This window comes from Rhodnius prolixus, unplaced genomic scaffold (assembly GCF_049639745.1).
Source record: "Rhodnius prolixus isolate KJV_2025 unplaced genomic scaffold, Rpr scaffold_8, whole genome shotgun sequence".
In the NCBI taxonomy this organism is placed as follows: Eukaryota; Metazoa; Arthropoda; class Insecta; order Hemiptera; family Reduviidae; genus Rhodnius; species Rhodnius prolixus.
In genome coordinates, this window is record NW_027411593.1 from 15,509,200 (window position 1) to 15,530,688 (window position 21,489).

Sequence of the window (21,489 nt, forward strand, 5' to 3'; positions counted from 1 at the left end):
TATGGGCACAAGTGACGCTGAACGTTCTGGACGCCCTGTTGAGGTTACTACTCCAGAAATCATTGATAAAATCCATGATATGGTGATGGATGACAGAAGAGTGAAGGTGCGTGAGATTGCTAGTGCTGTGGGCATCTCGAATGAACGGGTACATAATATTTTGCATGAACATTTGGACATGACAAAGCTATCCGCAAGATGGGTGCCGCGATTGCTCACGCTTGACCAAAAACGAAATCGTGTGAAGTGTTGCAAGGACGGTTTGCAGCTGTTCCAGAAGAATCCGCAGGACTTTAAGCGTCGTTTCGTCACTGTGGATGGCCCACAAAAAAGTCCTTTTCCATCACGACAACGCACCAGCTCACACCTCAGCAGTTGTGGTCGCAAAATTAATAAAAATAAGGTTCCAACTCGTTTCACATCCCCCCTATTCTCCAGACTTGGCTCCCTCGGACTACTATTTGTTCCCCAATATGAAGAAATGGCTGGCGGGAAAAAGATTTTATTCAAACGAGGAGGTGATTGCAGAAACGAATGGCTATTTTTCAGACTTGGACATATCCTATTATTCGGAAGGGATCAACAAACTAGAGCAGCGTTGGACGAAGTGTATAAGCCTAAAAGGAGACTATGTTGAAAAATAAAAAAGGTTTACCCCAAAAAATTAAGTAGTTTTTATTTTTGCACGGACTTTTCAAACGACCCTCGTAGTACGCATGATTTACATTCATTCTAATTCGTTCTTGATTCATGATTCATACATTCTTACCCAATTTTCATCCTTCCGAGGATTACGTTGATTTATACTTAGCTTGTGGTTTTTAGAATGAGATACTTTGTAAAAACTGAAACTTACTACTAAACCTTAAGCTTCTGGCTACCCTCATTGGACGTGATTTTCTTTTTGTAATTGCCAGTGGTGTAGTGGATGGTGTTAAACCTTTAGAAATGCACATCATCCCGTAAACCCGAATACCGGGTACACTAGCATAGGTCGGTTGATCATGACTCATTGGACCCTCTGAAACAGGATACGATTTTTTTTTTTGAAAAATTGCAAAAATTTTGTATATTAGCTTGATAAAATCTTTTAACGAATAGAATGTCACCTAGAGTACTAGTATATGGACATCGGCAAATCACTAGATAATGGCTTTTCCCAGTTCTTATATTTTGCAACGCTAATAATGACCAATCTCTTGGTGCTCTGCATAATCTCATATCAGCAACTGGTTCGCAAGTCTTCACTAGAGTGTATACCTGAAAATAATTATTATTAGAGCAGCGTGCGTTTTTAATGCAATTGTACACTTTTTTTTTGTTTTTGTAGTTGGTGTATCTTTTATCTTTAGAATTTTTAATATCCTTTATTTTCTCAAGTACCTTGCCATAAGGTGAAGCAGATAATTCAGTAGTATGAAGATCATCAGAGTTTAACGATGCAGAGCATGGTTCTCTATATCGTGATGGGCATGCGCACAATGGTTGTGTATAATTCAATCTCACGTAAACAGCGTTGCAAACCTGCAAATAAAAAAAAAATCCCTGTTATATGTTTTAAGAAATATCTTCCACAATAAATAAGGCTTAATTGTTAAGAATTATTATTGAAAGACTGTGATTACATTCAATTATTATTGATAATATTTTTTTATTTATTAGGTTTGAGTTTGCAATTTAAAATCTTTCACCTAAACATTCTATTTTTTTTTGTAAGCATACCTGTTGAACTGCACATTCTGGTAATAGATATATATGCTGATTGTGCGGATAGTAATGGTATTTGGTTGGTTTTGGCGATCCACCAGTGGGTATCCTTACAGACGATTCCTGTGACAGACACACCCAACAAAAAACAGTATAAATTAAAATTAATAATAAAAATAAGAACTATAACATGTATCCTTGATTTTATCCGACGAAATAAGCAGGTTTATTGTATTACCCCTGACCGGTTACGGATTTTCTTGTACCATCAGAGGTAGGTAACAATTTGGTGCTGACAAGATTTCGTCTCGCACAATAGTTACTGACTCAGTAAACGCAGATTTCATTTAAAAGTTACGTGATGCTTAATAATTGCATCGCGTTCAGTAATAAATTTATAAAATGAAAGTAATTAGAATAATGTTGAAAAAATTCAATAAATTCGGAATAAAAAGTAACTTAAGCTTAATTTAGGTAGATTAAGTTAGTTAAAAGTGACTAACTAGATCCAAAACTATGTGCGGGGTCTTGCATAATTAATAATTGCTCACAAACTGGTGGTATGATTCAAAGTACTAGAAAGCGGTGCTTTAAATAGAATGGATCGACTGAAATACTGGTACCTCCGCTAAGACAGAGCAATCTGCTATAATTTAAAAATTTATCCTCCTTAGTGCCGCTTCTTCTTAGTAAAGTATTCTCAGGATATAGTAGGATGTTTATAGTTCGTTACTCTCTAATGATTACAAATTTTTATGATTACAATAAAATACTGTTTTGCCAGTTCTCTTCAAGACCTAAACCAATACAAAATTTTATCTATCACGTAATCACGTACATCGCTCTTATTGATTTGCATGTATTTGGATATCTATCTAAAAATGACATATATTATTAATAAAATCGTTTTTTTTTGGTTAAAATCTTTTAAATTTAATTTTTAATTATTTATTTGAACTTAACAACTGCAGAGTCATTAAGGCCTGCAGCAAGTTAATCAGCTGAAATCACTGACGAGACAAAGAGAAGTAATCACCCAGAGTGAAGTCATCTCATAAAGTAACATTTAATTACTAATCTTCAACGCTGAGGGACATCGTGCGGCTATCGCCGCTTCAAACGTTAAACCAGATTTTATTGTTGGTAAGAAGTGTAAGATGGAAGTTGATGGATTAATGGGTTAGGATAAGCAGAGTGATGATTGTGAAAGATGATTACGAATGTTGCGGTTGGAAACGGCAAAGATTTATGATGCATTATAGTTATTTGGCAAAGAATTTTCGACTTTGATGATTAGAGACGTTAGATATCGGATACTTTGTTGTCTTCTGTAGGTTCCATCAACGATTATGTTATATATGTATACGTATATGTTACATTATTAATAAAATTTTGTACAAATTGAGGTCTGAAGAAGGTTCAGCAAAATAGCTGAAACTAAGCCGATCTAGTAATTACTATTTATGTAAATATTAGACACTATTCTTGGTTTACTGATAAGTCAAATTAACCAGTTAACTGTTTAGATCCTGTTGGAAAATGTGTCCCCTAGGTGCGTCGTACAAATTAAGCGATGACGAATATACGAGGGGGTACCCAAAAATAACCGGAATTGCGTTGCCGCGCATGGAGCTTATGTAGTACGCATTTCTGCCGCTAGACGTGTATAGCGCAATTCCTTGCCAGTTCAGTCCTGCCTGTGTTGTCTGCCTGGCTTGTTCTGTTCATCTGCAGTGATTGTTTTTACCAGCGCTGTTTTGTTCTTTTTTCGTTTTTTATGATGGCAAGTTTAAGTGAACAACGTGCAGCTCTGAAATTTTGTTTTCTACTCGGCAAAAATGCTGCTGAAAGTGTTTTAATGTTGAAAACAGCTTACAAAGATGACGCTATGGGAAAAACTCAAGTATACGAGTGGTTTACTCGGTTTAAAAATGGCGACATGTCGATTGATGATAAACCTCGTTCTGGACGTCCATCAACTGCCCGAATCGACGAAAATGTTGAAAAAATTCGAGAGCTAGTGTTCACAGACCGTCGACAGACAATTGATCAACTGTCAGAGAGTAGTGGGTTATCTTGGAGCTCGGTTCAGCGAATTTTAACGGAAGATTTAGGGATGAAAAGGGTTGCTGCCAAGTTTGTTCCTCGAGTTCTGACTGACAATCAAAAAGAACATCGAGTTGAAACATGTCGTGCTTTGAAACAACAGCTTGAAACTGATCCAGACTTTCTGTCAAAGGTCATTACTGGTGATGAGTCATGGTGCTATGGTTATGACCCAGAAACAAAGCAACAGTCGAGCCAATGGAAGACGTCATCTTCACCCCGACCAAAAAAATGTCGTCAAGTCAAGTCAAACATCAAAACAATGCTGATTTGCTTTTTTGATGCCAAAGGCGTAGTCCATTCAGAGTTTGTCCCCCCAGGTCAGACCGTCAATCAAACCTTGTATTTGGAAGTTTTGAAAAGATTGCGCAATAGTGTTCGCCAAAAAAGACCCGATTTGTGGCAAACAGGAGACTGGTTCTTCCACCACGACAATGCACCTGCACACACAGCCATCTCTGTTACACAGTTTTTGGCTAAAAATGGCATGGTTCCGCTGCCCCGCGCACCTTACTCGCCTGACCTGGCTCCGTGCTACTTTTTCTTATTTCCACGCATGAAAAAGGGCATGAAAGGTCACCGATTTGACAACATTGAAGAGGTCAAGAAAAAAACGAAGAAGGAGCTGTCAGCCATTTCTAAAGATGACTACAAAAAATGTTTCGAACAGTGGAAGCACCGGTGGGACAAATGTATTAGTTGTAATGGAGAGTATTTTGAAGGGGATAAGGTTGTTCTGTAAAAAATTTGTAAATAAATAGCTTTTAAAAAATAATTCCGGTTTTTTTTGGGTACCCCCTCGTATTCGTCAAACCCAGAGTATGTTTGATATGAAATTGGGTTGCAATGAAATGACTTTTATATTTTTTTTCGTTATTTATTTCATGTACATTTATTCATTTATTTATTTTAACATAAATAGGAACCAAAAATATCTAAAATAAATTTAGGAATATATTTTAGATTTAACTAAAATTGCAAAATTAACTGCTGATGGTCACTATTGAAAACGCATGACGAATATACTCGTCATAAACACTTTACTGGTTAATCTAAAGAATCGCTGCTTTTCATTGCTTTTTTTTTTTTTGTCAAAAATGAACATTTAAATAAAATCGCTTTTAAAAGGGCTGAAATTAAATCTTCGTATCGGGAGCCACGGTTGTTATGGGAGCTAGAATTATTTATAATAGGGAGCCACGGTAGCCGAGCGGTTAGAGGCGAGACCTTTAAAGCTAATATGTATTGTGGTACTGAGTTCGATTCCCGGTCTTTAGGCCTTGGATTTTATTTAATGGTTAATAAAAGAAATTAACAGTAAAGTATGTTTGCTTAATTGGTTGGACGTAAAGCCAGCCTGAAAAAGTAGGCAATTACTTTACTTTTTTTTTACTTTTATTTAAAATACGTGTTTATTCAAGAAACAAAAATTTTATATGAAAATATTTAACAATATATGTGTATTAAAATCTAATTAAATTAGACATATTTGATCTTTAAAGTATCTAATTAGTTAAGGACAAGGTCTACTAGTCAGAAATGGTTGTAGATTGTGAAGTTGTCTTTTGCCGTTATATCTAGCACTGTCAATGATACAGGATATCTAGAGCAAGGAATCATGTCATCTGAATTATTACATGACAGTCACCTCACATACAACAATTCTTCCTGCTTTGCTGAGTGGACCGTTTATCCCTCAGGTAAGGCTAACCTGTTTGTTGATATCTAGTGGTTACGTAGCTAGTGCTACATATTGTTCTTTCTTTCATTGAGATAAATTTTTGTGTTTTAAAATTAAGGAAAATCTGGTTCAGTGCATTTTTTTTCTTTTCCTTGAAATAGGTTTATACCAACAGAGGAAGGTTGAAACCAATGTATTGATATTGGAGATTTCCGGTGGTTTCACTACTTTGGTTGGCCATTTCTTGTTTGGTTTCTTTTTAAATGGGTAATTTATAAAAATAATAAAAAATATTCTTATTTTCTAGTTCCGAAATCACTTAGTCGACCTTCATGACTTTCATTCCTTGTTCCTTTTCCAGTTAACTAGTTTAAAGAGTTCATAGCCGTTGATGGAGGAGGATATATCCTCTCTGGGGTAATTGAGGGGAGTGTTTGTGTGTGGCGATCTCTGACTGCCGGTTTCCGTCTTCCAAAACATTCCTGACGATACTGGTTGTCTGCATCATCAGACCTTTTGGATGGTTTCTGGTAAGGAGGCTTCTGGTAATGGTTTTTACCTACTACTTGGGTTTCCTTGGTGCCAGGTGTTGGAAGGATATACAACCCTTAACTATCATTCTTCCAGTTTCTTTTAATTTGGAATAATCATCACTCAGATGCTTCTTCCGCCAGAGCATGAACATTGCTGTGCAAACTTTACTCCAATAAAGCTATCCAAAACTTTTACGTCCTTCTTCTCTTTCTCCTACCCAAAGCTTTCCATTATCAAATCTGTTCTGGTTCATTTCTTTCTGTCATTCCTTCTCAAAATAGTTAACTTCAGGTCCCTTATCTCCTCATTTCTTCTTTGTCACCTGCCTACAGTACTATTGCTGCTCATAACCACTAATCTATCTTTCTTTACCTCCGTAGAAAACAAATTTCGTCACCCAGAACTGGCAGTTACTGCCCATATCTCTGCGGGTAGTGCATATCCCTTGATACTGCTATGATTTTCTTCTTCCTGTTGGGGTACGTTACCTTTCCGTAGGACAGAATTAAGCCTTTCTTTTCCTCAAGAACTCCTTCACCAATTTTCCGCTTTATTTCCTTTACTAAAGGAGCTACCAGCTCCAATAATGGTGCCTAGATATTTGAAGAAGAGTTCCCCTTTTTTATTCTCTTGGCAGAATTACCGTAGTATCGTGAATTTTGTTTACACATAGTTTTTTTTTATACAGGGTGTTCATTTTAAAACGGCTCAAATGCATTTCATGCTTAAACGGTAAATCTGAGCAAGAAATGGTACAGGAAAAAATTGATGCCCGACCCCTCTAGTTTCAGAATATGAGACTTGATTTTAGATTGCTGCCCACATACGCGGCTGACGCGCGACCAAAATTGAGGGTTTGCAGTTGACCCCCATTTTCATATGCTCAGTTTTAAAGAGTATAAAAATTTATGAGAGAAACCGGAAACCGCAATTCGATATCTTCAAAATTAAAGGTGCTAGGTCATTTCAAAATCTGGTATTTATTAATCATATTTCAATTTTTTAACTTGTTATCAAAGAGAAAGAAGAGCACGCGATAGGTCATTTTTATGTATTTTTTCATCTCCTTTCTACTAAAAATATTGCCAAGGCAGTAAAGCCATAATTTTTCTTAATATCGGGAAATAAGTCGTTTTTCGAGTGATTTTTCTAAGAAAAGTCAAATGTTAAGAGCTTTAGATGTTCTCAAGCAAACGCAAAATGGCTAAAAATTAATTTTACATCTGTTTCAAACAAGAAGGTTTAATAATTATTTGGTAATTTTGGGAGAGTTGCGTTTAATTACCAAAAAAATTGGAAACCTCCTGCCACATATTTAAGTGATCAATATCTTTCATGTAAAGGATCAAACTTTTCGTTAATTTATCAAATAATGCACTTTACTCAACTTGTGAAACATGTACTGTGCCTTCAAAGGTGCCTCCTCTGGCTCGCAAGCCAGGTTACCCAGGAGGTTATCAGCTGCTCTCTGTGTCTGAAGACTACGCTAAATACTGTTTCGGCTAAATTTGACGATGGGAATGCAATAAAAAACTTTCTGATTGTAGCCCATACGGCCGGATACAATACTGGAAGTGTTGTCCATAGGAATGTTATTCCCATGGGAAACTTCCCATGGGATGGGATGGGATGGGACAGCACACATTTGTATTTCTCATGGTAGTCGATACATGGTAGTCGATAGAATGATACTGAATTGTCATAATCTAATCCTTTTGAGTGTTAAAGTTAATAAAGTTAATAAATTTTGTCGTTTTGCATGACTCTTAGTACATGTAGTCCTATTTAGTAGACACTAAACGTAAACTTTCAATTTAATAATTTTATTTGAACTGTATTCAATATTAATATTATAATGGGAATCCCGTGGGATGGAATGGGATGGGACGGGCATAAATTGCCATGGGATGGGATGGGATGGGACAGAAACATATGTCCCATGGACAAGCCTGAATACTGGACTTTTGCCTTTGAAGCCAAAAATTCTTGATATCCATTTTTTAATTTCAATTTTAACTCTTCGTTTGTTGACAGTTCTATCAACTCCTCCTGCAGTGATAATTCTGCTGTTTGTAGGTTTGAGGAAGTTTCTAGGACCCAATCTGGGGAATGATCATGTTGAGAACATCCCAAAATCTATTTGTAAAACCTTCTTTAAGTGCTTCCCAATGCTGGCAATCTTGTCATGGACCTACGCACGGCTTATGCTTTGGCTCCTTCCATTCCCTAGGGGGGCGTCGGCTAGTCCTCAACGCCCCCCAAAATTTGCCTTTGACCAAAAACGCCCCTGCTAGATCTCTCGGTGGGCGGTACCACTGCTCTAAATTAAGAACTCTTTTTCGTAATTTAGTTTTTGCTCATTTTAGAGTAAACTTAAGAGATTTACATTTTCTAAATTGTGTTCTAATGAATAGCCTTTAAACAGTAACTGATAACCCTCGTTAGTTTAATGAGTTTGAGTACTTCTCTCCAAACTAGAAGTATAATATTGCCCAAATTTGTATTTTGTTTCTAGTTTTGGAGATATAATAACCATTTTTGCCATGAGAGAACTTTTCTAGTTTCTCCTAGTCATGTTTAGAAAATAAACCTGCTCTATTCATGTCCACCATCTTAATGACTACTCCTGATGAACTAGACCAAGTTCGCCTATATCTCTCTCTCTCTCCAAAAATAAAAGTTTTTCTTTACTTATTCAACCTTTCACCTTCCTCATCACGAAGTTTCCTTTTCATAGCCAAACTTCACGAGCTTTCTCCTAATTATTTATAATTCTAATGTTTGTCTATTAATTTGTTGTTTTACTTAATGTTTGTGATTCCAATTTTTTTGTAAGTACATTTGTCTGTTAAAATTGATATTTAATTTCTTCTTCATTATTTTTAATAGCTTCTTTGTTTTGTACAAAAGGATGTTCCTTTTGCCAATTTGTTTGGCCATTTACGGGCTGGCAATTATGTCCAACACATCTAATTGAGATTTAATAATTACTTTATTGATGTTCATTATTTTTAGTGACTGATTCATAGTTTCAATAGGATGAAAAAAATAATTGCCATTTCAGTCGTGATACATTTATTCTGCCGAGATTTCAACCTAGGGACTAGGTCATCTTCGGGGCTAGTTTACAAAGTAATATTTTACATTACAGGGTCCATGAACAGACAAGACAGAAGACACACCAACCCTGTAATGTAAAAATATTACTTTGTAAACTAGCCCTGAAGATGACCTAGTCCCTAGGTCGAAAGCTCGCAGAATAAATGTATTACGACTGAATTTTTTTCATTCTATTGTAATTACTCTTCCTCCAGCCATCTATAACCTAACACCTCCACCTGTAGTAAACGTTGCCCGCTACCTTGTGCTTTACTTAGACCGAAGACTTTCTTGGAACCCCCACACTAGACTTAAAAGAACATAACTAAACAGACGCTATCGACTCCTTAAAAGACTCTTAGACGACAGATCAAAACTCTCTCTGGACAACAAAAGACTAATTTACACTTCTATTTTTAATCTATGGAATAGAGCTGTGGGGTTCAACCAAACGCTCCAATCTCCAAAGGATTCAATCGCTACAATCAAAAATACTTCGAACTATCGTAAACGCTCCATTTTATGTCTCCAACCTGGACTATACACACTGACCTTAACATTCCTTTTGTCACACAAGTTGCTAAAACAAGATACAGAAAACTCCACTTCAACCTGCAATCTCATATAAATCCTCTAGCTCAAAATCTTTCTTCTAGAACTCTTCCTGACAACTCGGACAAGACGCCTTAAGAGACAGTAGCTTCGTGATCTCCTCTCCAGTGAAGAGAGTGACTAACAGTCTAATGTTTTGGAGTGTTATCACTGGGGGTAACTTCCCCACACGTATACCTCTGTAATTCATAGTTCTGTTATCACTGTTACTTATAGCGCCAACGCGCTGATTGTAGCGCAAATAAACGCCAAAAAAAAAAAAAAAATTATAATTACTGTACTGTTTGCCTGACAATTGATCTGTAATAATTATTTTAACTTCTTAAAGGAGACTTAATAATCATTTTCTGAACTTTAAAATTAAATTTAAATTTTTTAAAATTTCAGTGAAGATATAGATAGTGTAAAATACAGCCTTTAATTTTGCCTTTTCTGAAAGTATATACCTTCGTACAGCCCTTTTAGATTCCCTAATGATCTGAAGCATATACTAGTCCAAGTATTTGGCTAAAAAAATTCTAGAAGAATTCAAAACGCTGTAAATTCTTATAAATTGCAAATGGAAGATGTTAGTTGAACTTTTTTTCACAATTATCTTTTGAACCAGTTTATTTATTTATTTATTTATTTTTTTCTATTCCTTTAACGGCTAGTTTACGGTTACACAGTATGGTTCCACAACATTTAGTGTTAAGGAAAATTAAACTTACAGTGTCCGAGACTAAAGTGGTAATTTATTGCCTTAATTTCAAAATTACAGTAACAGAAATTTAATAGAAACCAGTGCACGATTTGGTTACAATTAAAAGTTAAAGAACTAAATATACGCAATAAGTAAACCAAGAAAATATTGTTAAATATTCAAGAAATCTTCAAAAGAAACTGAAAAATGTATTTTTCACTTTCAGTTTGGCTAATTTTTTCTCCAAAAAAACTTTTTCGGATCCTATATTAGCGCCAAAATCAAATACTTTCTGTTATTTTCCGTTTTAAACCGCTTGTTTTCTCATCCAAGTGATCCAATACGGAAATGTCCTTTGATAATATTATACGATCGCCAAACTAAGTCTTATCTGTTTTAGTACGAGTAAGAGAAAATAGGAACTTGCTAATAAATAAGTTAAAAAACAGCAAGATTTTTAAATTATTTTAACTCATTTTGATTTAACGTTTATTAATTATTCAAAAGAAGAAATAAATTAATTTGGATTAGATTACAAAATGACTCGCAAAACACTATGATATTTATTTAGCTCTCTTATTAAAAAAAGAAACATAGATACATTGATAAAGTTAAACCGAAATATGAAAGACAAAAGTGATCAGATGATTCCATCCTATCAGCTAGAGATGGACAATACTTGTGCGACAACCAGTCCTAACAGTTATCCAAGCCATGCACATGATACGCTTAACTGACTTCAAACGGACCAAGTACATCCCACAGCCTAAATTAACCTTAACGGGAAAATACAATTTTTTTTATGTCCATACCAACGAAACCAATCATTGTGAAAGAAAAATTTGTATAATCCATACCACTTTTCCTTTTCGTACTATTCTGTTTGGGAAACTGTATTCGAGGAAAATGGTAAATAAAACATTTTGATTTAAATATTACCAATTTTCTCTAGGTGAGAAGTATTGTGATATTAAATTCAAAATTGTGTTATCGAGTTTTCATTGAAAAAAATATCCGTTTTGAGATTTCCTGAATCCAAAAAAAAAAAGAGTGATGTTTACATTTTGGTCTGTCGATTTTTTCAGGTAAATTCGATCAAGGACGTGATTATTAACTCTCGATATTAACATTTCTGTTAATTGTTCTGTCTTGTCAACTAAATAATATTATACGAGGGTCGTTTGAAAAGTCCGTGCAAAGTGAGAGAGATAGCACCACTGGCGCGTATCGAGGTTATGTTTAGTTAGTAGCATCTCTTGGAAGAACACACACCAAGTTTCAGCCAGATCGGTCTATTTCTTTGTGTTTGGCATTCGTTTGAATCGAGGAAGTCGAGTGATTTTCAAAAAATGGACGAAAAAGAATTTCGTGTGTTGATTAAACACTAATTTATGAAAGGCAAAACGCCTCAGGAGGCTAAAGAGAAGCTTGATAAACATTATGGTGACTCTGCACTTTCGATTAGAGCAGTTTATAAGTGGTTTCAAAATTTTCGGAGTGGCCATATGGGCACAAGTGACGCTGAACGTTCTGGACGCCCTGTTGAGGTTACTACTCCAGAAATCATTGATAAAATCCATGATATGGTGATGGATGACAGAAGAGTGAAGGTGTGTGAGATTGCTAGTGCTGTGGGCATCTCGAATGAACGGGTACATAATATTTTGCATCAACATTTGGACATGACAAAGCTATCCGCAAGACGGGTGCCGCGATTGCTCACGCTTAACCAAAAACGAAATCGTGTGAAGTGTTGCAAGGACGGTTTGCAGCTGTTCCAGAAGAATCCGCAGGACTTTAAGCGTCGTTTCGTCACTGTGGATGAAACATGGATACATCACTAACACTCCTGAGACCAAAGAACAATCTAAACAATGGGTTACCAAGGGGGAATCTGCGCCAAAAAAGGCGAAGACCGTTCCTTCGGCCGGAAAGATTATGGCGACAGTCTTTTGGGATTCGCAAGGAATAATCCTCATCGACTATCTGGAAAAGGGTAAAACTATTACAGGTGTATATTATTCATCGTTATTGGACCGTTTGAAAACCGAGCTGCAAGAAAAACGCCCACGATTGGCCCACAAAAAAGTCCTAATCCATCACGACAAAGCACCAGCTCACACCTCAGCAGTTGTGGTCGCAAAATTAATGGAAATAGGGTTCCAACTCGTTTCACATCCCCCCTATTCTCCAGACTTGGCTCCCTCGGACTACTATTTGTTCCCCAATATGAAGAAATGGCTAGCGGGAAAAAGATTTTATTCAAACGAGGAGGTGATTGCAGAAACGAATGACTATTTTTTAGACTTGGACAAATCCTATTATTCGGAAGGGATCAACAAACTAGAGCAGCGTTGGACGAAGTGTATAAGCCTAAAAGGAGACTATGTTGAAAAATAAAAAAGGTTTACCCCATAAAATTAAGTAGTTTTTATTTTTGCACGGACTTTTCAAACGACCCTCGTAAAGAATCTAATTCTGGACCATAATATCCAAATTTAGAGAAAATCAATTTCGCTACGAAGACATAATATTCTCCACCAACATCTATGTGCTTAAATCTATAGCAGAGCTAGGCAATGAAATATGAATGTATTTAAAAGTTATAGCCGATTAGAATGAATGCAAGAAAATGATTAGAGAAGGATTACGTGATTTTAATTTCGGTTAAGCTATAAGGATGGCAGGAATACAGAGTACTGATCCATCCATTAGCTGTAGTTTATGTAAATAGTTGTATATAATAGAGGGATGAATGTGTGTAGCGAATGTATTTATGAGTAAGAATGGAGAGTGATTCTAGTGATAAGCACCTGGATGATGCTGGCTGTATGGCGAAAGCCAATGCCAAAAAAAAAATCAATTGATCTAAAGTTGCATTCTACTGTAAAGTAATTGCCTATTTTTTCTGGCAGGCTTCCAACTACCAATTAGATGTCATGGACAGAGCCTATTAGCAAAAATACTTTACTGTAAATTTCTTTTATTAACCATTAAATAAAATCCAAGGCCTAAGACCGGGGAATCGAACCCAGTACATATTAGCTTTACAGGTCTCGGCCTCTTAACCGCTCGGCTACCGTGGCACCTCCATTCTACTGTAAAGATTTGTAGGTATTTTTAAAATTCTATTGTAAATGGCAACTAAGATTTTATTTTAAACGTTATCTAGCGCTAACAAACATATAAATTTTGAAGCTATTATTTGAAAAGAATTTCCCAGAAAATGCTATTTAGGGGTTATCCTAGGAAAAACAATAAGCTCTCGATCAAGGGACTAAGGCCACCTTCAGGGCTTATACTTACGAACTATTGAACAATTTGTTTTATATAAGCCTTAAATTGGCCTTAAAAGGTTCGTATCAGTCCTGACTATTTACATTTTAAGGCAAACACGTGTAATATAAATGAATATTACAATTATTCATAAGTATAAGCCCTGAAGAAGATGACCAAGGCTCTAGATCAAAAGCCTTGCATTAATACATTGTAAAAACGTATTTATTGAGATTTGTTACAAGAATCATTCTTTTCCTTGGGTTAATGAATCAGTCACCCAAACAAGTTTACCAATACTCTAGAATTAAGGGTTTCAGAAAATATTGGGATGTTAAGTAATGTTGAAGCGGACAGGTTTAGCAGAGAATGTTCTCAGAAGTATTTCAAACTCAATATCTGAGAAAAATTACAACTTGCAGATCCTGTTTGGGGTTATTAACATGGTAATTGTCAAAAAATTGGAGCTCCTTAAGGATGATGCAGGATATCCAGCCTAAGAATTTGCCGGAAGGAGTCAATTTTGAAGCCAGTTCAAAGGGTTATGATTATTTCATCAATCGTTTGCAACTTATTGGAATTGCAGTAAGCCCTACCAGCATTTTGAATTTTTCTACAATCTACAGTGTTTATAGTCAAAAGATTTGGACTAGTGGTGCTAATTCAGATCATTAGGGAATCTAAAAAGAGCTGAACGAATGCTACTGAACTCTTCTACTTGTCTTCAGTGAGAGGTGGATTAATCCAGATGGGTAGTATTGTCTTTGACGAGAGAACACCTGTCCGAAGGTCGGAAGTGCACTAAAAAATACGTACTATAAACACGAAAATCTGATACATTTATTTCAAAATAATCATCGATCAAAAAAAGAGCTTTGAATAGAAAACAAAATAAAACAACTATGTGTAAACAAAATTCACACTATTATTGTAAACATACGCATTCAAAACAATGGTTTTTTAGCATTTCTATACTGGGCGCCTTCATATAAGTAATAACTTCATACTAGTAACCTCCCTAGTTTAAAGATACATACGTTCAAGGGCAGACGCGCGCAGCACTGTTTACTTGCACAGTTGTTTGCTTTTACAACGGAATGTAATAACTAGTTTAGATTGCCGATATTGTATACAATTAGGTTGTATTTACATTTGCACCACACTATACACTCTAAAGTTATCATCTTAACCTTAACAATTGTATTACTATTGTAAAGTTACTTTAAACATTATATATACATATATGTCTAGTTAGACATCGTAAACTATTTTGAAATAAGAGTCTGAAATAGCCGGCCGGTAGAATAGTATTCACTATTAGTCCGTATATATATATATATATTTCCTTTCGCCGCGCCTTGCCGCCATCCATATAACGGACTTCTTCCATCGTGACCAAACCGAACCACGTTCGTTTCCTTAACTCTTTATCTCTTACGAGTTTGTGTGACACAGTTCTAAACAGTTACATTTATTGTTTCATTTTTCAAACCCAGCCATACAACCTGCTTTGTTTTTTTTTGACCTTATACTATAATATCAGCAGCTAGAATTTATCTTTTGTTAATCTCTCGTCTGATTTTGGCTGAAAAGATTTTGTATAGAATTTTACTTTCCCTTTTATTATTAACAATTTTTAATTAAAGGGGTGATTGCATTATTATTATTAATTTAAGGCGCTTTAACACCTGGAATCATTGGCGCCTGTAAAATTTTTCAGTACGCTGCCAGACCTCTGTATTATGGTTTTCTCCAATTACAGACAACATTGTCAACAAGCAATTAATCTAACATGCATTTAAACTGCGGAGGAGTGGTAACTATACTCTTTTATAAAGAGATCAGTATGCCAAACTTTCGCCTCAATCTTTATGGAGATTATCAGGAATGGATGATAAGGAAAGTTGGTTGATTAAAGAATTGTAATGATATTCATGAAGGAAGTGGAATTTGTGATGATGGGTTCGAATGCAGGTTATTAATGAAGGGAATGCAGAAGGTTGGAATAGATTTTAATGTCGGATACATAAAAAGGAGCATCGGTTATATAAGAACGGAGTAAAAAAAAAAAAAGGTAAAGTAATTGCCTATTTTTTCAGGCGGGACTTAACGTCCAACTACCAATTAGGTGTCGTGGACGGAGGCGACTAGCAAATGTACTTTACTATTTCTCATTTAACCATTAAATAAAATCCAAGGCCAAGACCGGGAATCGAACCCAGTACCACAATGCAAATTAGCTTTGCAGGTCTCGCCTCTAACCGCTCGGCTACCGTGGCGCCAATAAGAACGGAGTGTAATGGCTAGTTTTCAGGCGGACTTTACTGAATTAGATGTAACTAGCAAACATACTTCACTATAAAAGTTCTCATATTAAATATTAAATAAAAACCAAAGGCGTAGGACCGGGAATCGAACCTAGTACAACTAATTTTTTTGTGGACCTCGCTTCCAATCCGCTCGGCCTTATACAACGGAGTATATTTTTTTTCGTATTTGTGTATTTAAAATTTAGTTTGATGTTTCTAAGTACTTCTTTAATCGGGTATTGTAACTTGAATACATAAAATTATTTAACAATTATGGCCGACCTGTATTTTATTAACTTAACGTTTTGGCAATAGCCATTTTGTATTGTGCGTAGAATTATTCACAATATCCAAAATGCGTGAAATGCCTAAATCGGTAATGCATTTTATAAAATAACTAGGCATTAGATGAAATACCTCGCCTTGGTCTATAACTTTAATTTGAATACATTTTCAGGTATACATGATGTACACGGAGGAGAGGTCGAAACTTCGGAAGGAGGTTCAGCAGCTCAAATGCAACAAAAAATATTCTATTCACTTTGGCCCAATTCTCAATAGTGTCCAAGATATTTGCATTTTTAACTTTTCCGTCGATATTCACCATAAAAAGGGCCGTAACTTTTCTATCCTTTATCCTACAACAAATCTGCTTATTCCAAATGAAAGAGCAGAAAGAGCATTAAATTTCTTATAAATATGCACAATAAAGAGCCTCAAAACGTCACCTCGCTATTGTATTTTTTTACCACTGTGTTTTATTGCTACTTTATTTTTTACTTCCGTTTTATTAAATAATAATTGTGAAAAACTAAAATGGTTACTTTTCTTTTTGTTCCTTCTCCAAAAATTGACATTTGAGTAAATTAGTAGTGAAAAGTCAGTTACGCAAAATCCCAGTTTTCTGCATTTACACCCCTGAGTTCGAGGTAAGGTTTTATTAAAAACCAAAAAAAAATCCATATGGTCTTGAAGCTCAATAAATGCGCAACTTTTTCAGAAATTATGTGACTCCTTGATTCATTAATCATTGCAAAAAATGCAGTTGAAAATTTTAAACAGAAATCATCGAGAACGAATTTTTTTAGACATTAAAGTAAAAATTTTATTGTTTATAAGATAGGTTTTGAGGTTCTAGGTTAAGCATATTTATAGGAAATTTAATGTCCTTTCGTTTGGAATAAGCAGATTTGTTGTAGGATAAAGGATAGAAAAGTTACGGCCGTTTGTATGGTGGAAAACGCGAATATCGACGGAAAAGTAAAAAATGCAAATATCTTGGACACTATTGAGAATCGGGCTAAGATTAGATTTAGACAGGCGGGACGGGACCTATACCCCACGGCACCGCAGCCACAAGAGGCTTATTGTGCCTTCCCTCTAAATCTAGTAGGTGAAACCTCCCCTTCTAAGAAGGTTGAGGGCTTTCCCTACCAGTTCCTTCTGCGCTATAATCTCCTTTGGTCTCAAAGTCCCAAAGATGTCGCAGCGCAGTCTCTCGATTGCAACGCAACCGAATAACAGGTGAGAGGCCGTTTCCTCCTCTTCCTGGCACAATCTGCACAACGGTTCCGAGCTAATAAGCCCTAATTTGTGCAGGTGCTTTCTGAACCTACCGTGCCCTGGGAATAGGCCCGTAATCAGAGTGATCTGATTCCTGCGCAAGCCCAAAGTCTCTTTGGTTCTTTCTTTGCACAGCAAGGGCATGACTCTCTTGCTGTGTTTGACCCCAGGAAGCATCACCCAGTTCTTTTCGTGTTCTCTCCAGATCCAATCTCTGAGAGCCTCACGAACTGCACCCTTGGTGATCCCCAGGACAGGCTCCGGGCAAATGAAAGGAGTGTTGGCTCCATTCCTGGCCAGTAGATCAGCTGTCTCATTCCCCTTAATCCCCACATGACCCGGCACCCATTCTAGCCGAACTTTATTGTGCCGAGCCAGTAGTTCTAGGGCCTTTCTGCATTCCCAGACTGCATTCCCAGACCAGGGAAGAGGTAGTTCTGAAGGAGTCAATGGTCTTCAGCGCGGCCTGGCTGTCCGAAAAGATGCGAACCTCCCTATCCCTAAGATTCATTCGCAGATTTTTCTCAGCACAGGTTTTTATAGCAAAGACTTCGGCCTGAAAGACGGTGGCATATCTCCCAAGAGCACTCTCAATAAGTACCTCAGGTTTAGCCCCATACACTCCAGCTCCGGTCCCGCAGGCCATCTTGGAGCCATCTGTATACCACATGGCTTCCTTCTGGCACTGTTCTGTCCAGTTTACCCTCCATTCAGTCCTCGTTCTAAGGATCACCTGAAATGGAGTCTCAAAACTTATTTAGGACAGACACTGTCCCCAACCATGTCTATGACCGGAATTGAGTCGACCTTGTCTGTAATATTCATATGTCCAATAGAGGAGCCAATGCGCCTCCATTGTCCATTTCTCGCTAGTCTATACGCGCCAGCCCTTGCCTCCGCCTGAATAACAAACTGAAGCGGAGGCAACCCCAGCAGTACCTCCAGCGCAGCAGTAGGGGCACTACTAAAGGCCCCTGTAATTAACATACAGGCCAACCTTTGTACTCTAGCAAGAGCCTTTATGGCCGTCTGTTGCTCAGTCTTCCTCCACCACACCACCGCTCCATAGGTGATAATAGGTATGACTGTTCTTGTATAGAGCCAGTGGGTCATTTTTGGGCGGAGACCCCAAGTTTTCTCACAGGTCCTAGTTATGCCTGTTTAGCTTTGAGTGTAACTTTATCCAGATGTGCCTTCCAAGTGAGTCCACAGTCCAGGATAATGCCGAGATACTTAACTTCACTTGACACATCCAGAATTTTATCAAAAAATCGGAGATTTCTGTAGCTCTCCTTGTCCCTTCTCCTAGAAAAGGGTACCAGAGTAGTTTTAGAAGGGTTCACAAAGAGATCCACTCTTCTGCACCATCTTTCTATAATTTTGAGTGCTTCCTGCATGAGTTCAGCAACGATAATCTCGTGCCTACCCCTGACTACCACGGAAATATCATCCGCGTAGCCAAGGACCGTGAACCCACGGAGGTCTAACATCTCAATTAGATCGTTTACGACCATAAACCATAGGAGCGGAGATAAAACTCCTCCCTGCGGACATCCCCTAACGGTCGTTATCACCAGTGATTCCCCAAAAAGAGTCGCTGTAATTCTCCTTGATATTAGCATACTACCAATCCACCTTGTGATTGTGAAGTCTATACCATGCTTTTCCATCGCCAAGGAAATAGAACCATAGGAAGTGTTGCTGAACGCTCCCTCAATATCCAGAAACACCCCCAACGCTGTCTCCTTGCAAAACACAGAGGCCTCCAGCTCCTTAACTAAGCAATGGAGGGCTGTTTCACAGGATTTGCCTATCTGGTAGGCATGCTGATTGACATGCAGGGGTCGTAGCTTTAAAGCTACCTCCCTTATAAAGTTAAAAATGCAAATATCTTGGACACTATTGAGAATCGGGCTAAAGTGAATAGAATATTTTTTGTTGCATTTGAGCTGCTGAATCACCTTCAGAAGTTTCGACCACTCCTCCGTATGCACCCTGTATAATTCATTTTAGAGTAGTTCTGAGGAAGAAATAGGGCATGAACTACATTTTATACCTTAAAAAAGAGAATTCCTTGAACCTCCAGCTGTGAAACATGAGGAAATAAAAGACAAGTGAAATGGTTTTTTTTTTTCCTTTTTAGCTTTAATTATATTAGGATAACCGTTCTGTTACCTGATAATAGAAGTAGTCAACCGTGTCCTGACCACATCCTTGTTTACACTTAGTTTTCTAATCGTGTTATATACTACTACTGAACTCATGTGCACGATCTTGCACCTGCTATAACAGTAACTTACTAAATTGAAATTGATAAGCTTTGAAATATAATAAGTACCTCTAATTGATTTATAAAACACTACTAACTTTATAAATTATTAAAACTTTACGTAATAAACTTAAATCTTTTTATAGTTTGTAGTAGACGGCTTGTTTGCCTCGCATCAGTTTGTATTTTAATCTTTAGTAATTATTTTTACAGTTCATTATTTTTGGTGACTGAATCCTAGTTTCAATAGGATGAAAAAATTAATTCCAGCTTCAGTCATGATAAACTTTATTTTGCCAAGCTTTCGACCTAGGGACTAGGTCATCTTCAGGGCAGTGAACCATATTTACAGTGTGTTAACAATAATTATTATTAGAATGAATATGTATAATGTAACGAAAATTTACAAAAATATTTGCCTTATTTACAATATACTGTTTTACATCATTAGAGAGTTGGTGTGTCTTCTGTCTTGTGTGTTCATGGACTGAATGTGATCGGTCTGTGTGTGATTGTGTTTAGTTTTAAGGAAGTCAGTGTTGCCAATAGTCCAAGTATTTTGTAGCAAGTTGGCGTATATGTTGGTGGCAGTTTTGAAATTTAGACTGTTTTCTGTCTTAGAAATATAACTCAAAAAGAAATTTTTTTCCAAATCTAAAAGACCTGACTGAAAAAGACAATCAAATCTTAACATATACAGGGTGTCCCAAGCTATATGGATAACGACTTTTTCTCGGAAACTAAGATAGCTAGAAAAAAACTAAAAAAATACGTGTTCCGTTAGTTTTTTGTTAGAAATCCAAATTTAATTTGTAAATTTTTTTCGGTGCTTCCAGAAGCGAGATACAGGCACCAACTTCATTTTTTCAAATGAGAAGGTGCGGTTTTTATTTCAGAAATAGATTCCTCTATTTTTTTAAAGAAAAATTTACTTGAACGGTTTTTTTCTGTGAGCGATATTTTACAAGTTATGAATGAAAACATGATTCTTATAAGAAATTTCAAAATGATAATATTATAACGGCATTTTGATTGAATAAAAAGAAAAGTACTATTTTATTATAAATTTTACTCCTTATTAATATTACAGATCATGCTCGAAATGGCCTCCACCATTAGAGATGCATAGACATGCTCTTTCCTGCCAATTGCCCCTAGGAACATCAGAATCAAGCCGGAATTGCATCTGTAGATGAACTAAAGCAGAGAATAATAGATGCCAGTAACTCGGTTAAAGCCGAATCTATTTCTTTGGCAGCAAGGGACAATTGGCAGGAAAGAGCATGGCCTATGCATCTCTAATGGTGGAGGCCAGTTCGAGCATGATCTGTAATATTAATGAGGAGTAAAATTTATAATAAAATAGTACTTTTCTTTTTATTCAATCAAAATGCCGTTATAATATTATCATTTTGAAATTTCTTATAAGAATCATGTTTTCATTCATAACTTGTAAAATATCGCTCACAGAAAAAAACCGTTCAAGTAAATTTTTCTTTAAAAAAATAGAGGAATCTATTTCTGAAATAAAAACCGCACCTTCTCATTTGAAAAAATGAAGTTGGTGCCTGTATCTCGCTTCTGGAAGCACCGAAAAAAATTTACAAAGTAAATTTGGATTCCTAACAAAAAACTAAGGGAACACGTATTT

At 36.4% G+C, this 21,489-nt stretch overlaps 2 protein-coding genes across 7 annotated transcripts in view; one reads left to right on the forward strand and one right to left on the reverse strand.

Moving 5' to 3' along the window:
* Positions 1-21,489, forward strand: part of LOC141450929 (elongation factor-like GTPase 1) — a 276,104-nt gene that overhangs the window by 15,499 nt on the left and 239,116 nt on the right. The window lies entirely within an intron of this gene.
* dsx-c73A (doublesex cognate 73A) overlaps positions 1-21,489 on the reverse strand; it is a 132,586-nt gene that overhangs the window by 1,294 nt on the left and 109,803 nt on the right. The window contains exons 3-6 of the mRNA XM_074121864.1: positions 1,723-1,830; positions 1,384-1,524; positions 1,110-1,260; positions 857-1,021 (exon numbers count right to left, since the gene is read on the reverse strand). Coding sequence (XP_073977965.1) covers positions 857-1,021; positions 1,110-1,260; positions 1,384-1,524; positions 1,723-1,830 — 565 coding nt within the window. The remainder of the gene's footprint in view (positions 1-856; positions 1,022-1,109; positions 1,261-1,383; positions 1,525-1,722; positions 1,831-21,489) is intronic.